Here is a 2,075-nt window from a genome sequence, read left to right on the forward strand (position 1 = left end):
CACACACACACACAGGTGCAGGTGTTTTTAACGGTTTGAAATTCTGAGGAGGGAAAAGGATTTTCCTCTCGATCTTTTTCATTTACCTGATTTTACCCATAATGCCTCAGGTGTGGTCTCCCTTCTCTCACACTGAAGCACATATAACAATAATAACTGCCCTTACACTGAACAGGCCCTCCTTCCCTACCCACCTGTGTCTCTGGGAGGTGCAGTCCTCTGCTCTTGGTGAACTCAGAGTACAGTGCCTCCACGTTTCTCCTCCTCCCTCTCCTCCTCCTCAGTGAGTCATCTCCCCTCAGGCTTCCGTTAACTATTTGCCCCGTTACAGGATGGATGAGCCCGGCCTGCAGTATCCCGGCCATGTCGATTCCCACAGAGCCCGTTAGCGGAGCTGTGATGGGGGGTGGCGGCAGCTTGTGACTGCTGCCAGCACCGGCGCCGTGGTGGCCGATTCCCGGCGCAACCACAGCTTCTCCCGTCCCAATGCCACTGGTGGTGCTTATTTCTCCGGTCGACTTGGTTAGATCAATGGCAGTTTCTTGCCAGCCATTAATCAACATGGCTCCTGTACGGTGGGAGGGCGGGGCCACCACCGGAGTAGTACCACTGGAGCTTGTGGTGGTAGCCGTGTGGCATGACGATGCTGATTTCCCAGCTAAAACCTTGGCAGCAGCTGCAGCAGCAGCAGCTTCATAGTCGAAAGACCTCCGACCTCCCGCTCGTTTGAGCTCGGGGAGGTAGGGAGGAGCCACGAGCCTCTCCTGTAAGAGAGGCAAGGAGGTGAGGCGCCAACCTCCGCGCCCGCATGCCCCGCCCCGCTGCATGTACTGTCAGATTGGACAGGGTGGGTGAGGGGTAGACAAGAATGGGAGAGAGATGATGGCTTTGTTAAACATACATATGGACTGAGACACAACACAGTGGCGGCTATCAACCAGACCTGGGTAAAACCCATGAGCTCTGCACCTCAACACATATTTAAAAGGTGATTTAGATTCTCCTCTCTTTAAGTCTTCAGGTCTTCAGATTTCCGGGTTTGTTTACCTCTGAAAGTTTGAGACATGGAGTAAAACAAGTAGCTCACAGCCCATCTGTTCTCCGGTCTATGGTGTGTAACATTTTAGAAAAGATGCCTTTGGATTAAATTACAGATAATTAAATTGGGTGTAGATGTAGTTTTCATTATCCTTTAATTTATCTCCTTGATAGAAAGTTAAAGAAATGCAGGTTTTATGCAAGTTTCAACACTTTTAAAGCCCATTATGAAAGCAATTTAAGATCCGTTTCACATCCATACTGATAGAAAAAGTACGAAGGATATGAAGCAAATTGTTTAGTTTGTTGTCGTTACAGCATGATAAATAAAAGTCTTTTCCCCTCCAAAACACATTTAAAAGATAGACTGAAATGTTAACTTCATTAATTCAATCAGTCAAAATCATGTTTAAGACATTTTAAGGCCTAAAATTCTGATTATTGAGTTTTAGACTTTTTAAGACACCTTTTACAGCATGACTATGTGCCCAAGTCTGATATCAACATGTATAATATCAACAGTAGACATTACAGAGACAGGGAACTTTACAAAAAAGCAACAAAGCAATGGTGTGAACGAGAGGTGCCCAGTGCTTCCTGGTCTACATTAGACATTTTATGTGTGTATTCTGACTAAACAGTGACAGACCAACTTCACTAAAGATCTTTTACATGTTGCTCTATAAATCTAACAAAGATTCATTATAATATATATAACATATATTTACATTCTATACTTTAGATAAAGATCTAAAGATATATGTAGATTTGTTTTAAATGGAATAGCAATACTCTGGGAGCACAAAAAGGAAGAGAGTCAAAGTGATGAAGCACTTTGCAGAGTCCTTGTAAGTCTGTCAGCTTAACTATTAGCATTATTAGCAATATTAACAGTGCAAACTGGACACCACTTGTATGAACCATGGCGTGAAATAGTGGAGATACATGTGGACAGATGATAGATGCATAGATATGTACAACAAAGGGAGTTTTCATTCATTTAGAGGGTTTAGAGCAGGGGTGTCAAACATACGGCC

At 44.0% G+C, this 2,075-nt stretch overlaps 1 protein-coding gene across 1 annotated transcript in view; it reads right to left on the minus strand.

Annotated features, from left to right (window-relative positions):
* The window catches only part of chd6 (chromodomain helicase DNA binding protein 6), a gene marked incomplete in the record, with an annotated part of 91,110 nt that overhangs the window by 8,145 nt on the left and 80,890 nt on the right, over positions 1-2,075 (minus strand). The window contains 1 exon segment of the mRNA XM_035661471.1: positions 195-830. Within this exon segment, the coding sequence (XP_035517364.1) occupies positions 195-830 (636 nt within the window).

This window comes from Morone saxatilis, unplaced genomic scaffold (assembly GCF_004916995.1).
Source record: "Morone saxatilis isolate NCDOM2014 unplaced genomic scaffold, NCSU_SB_2.0 Contig18, whole genome shotgun sequence".
Taxonomy (NCBI): domain Eukaryota; kingdom Metazoa; phylum Chordata; class Actinopteri; family Moronidae; genus Morone; species Morone saxatilis.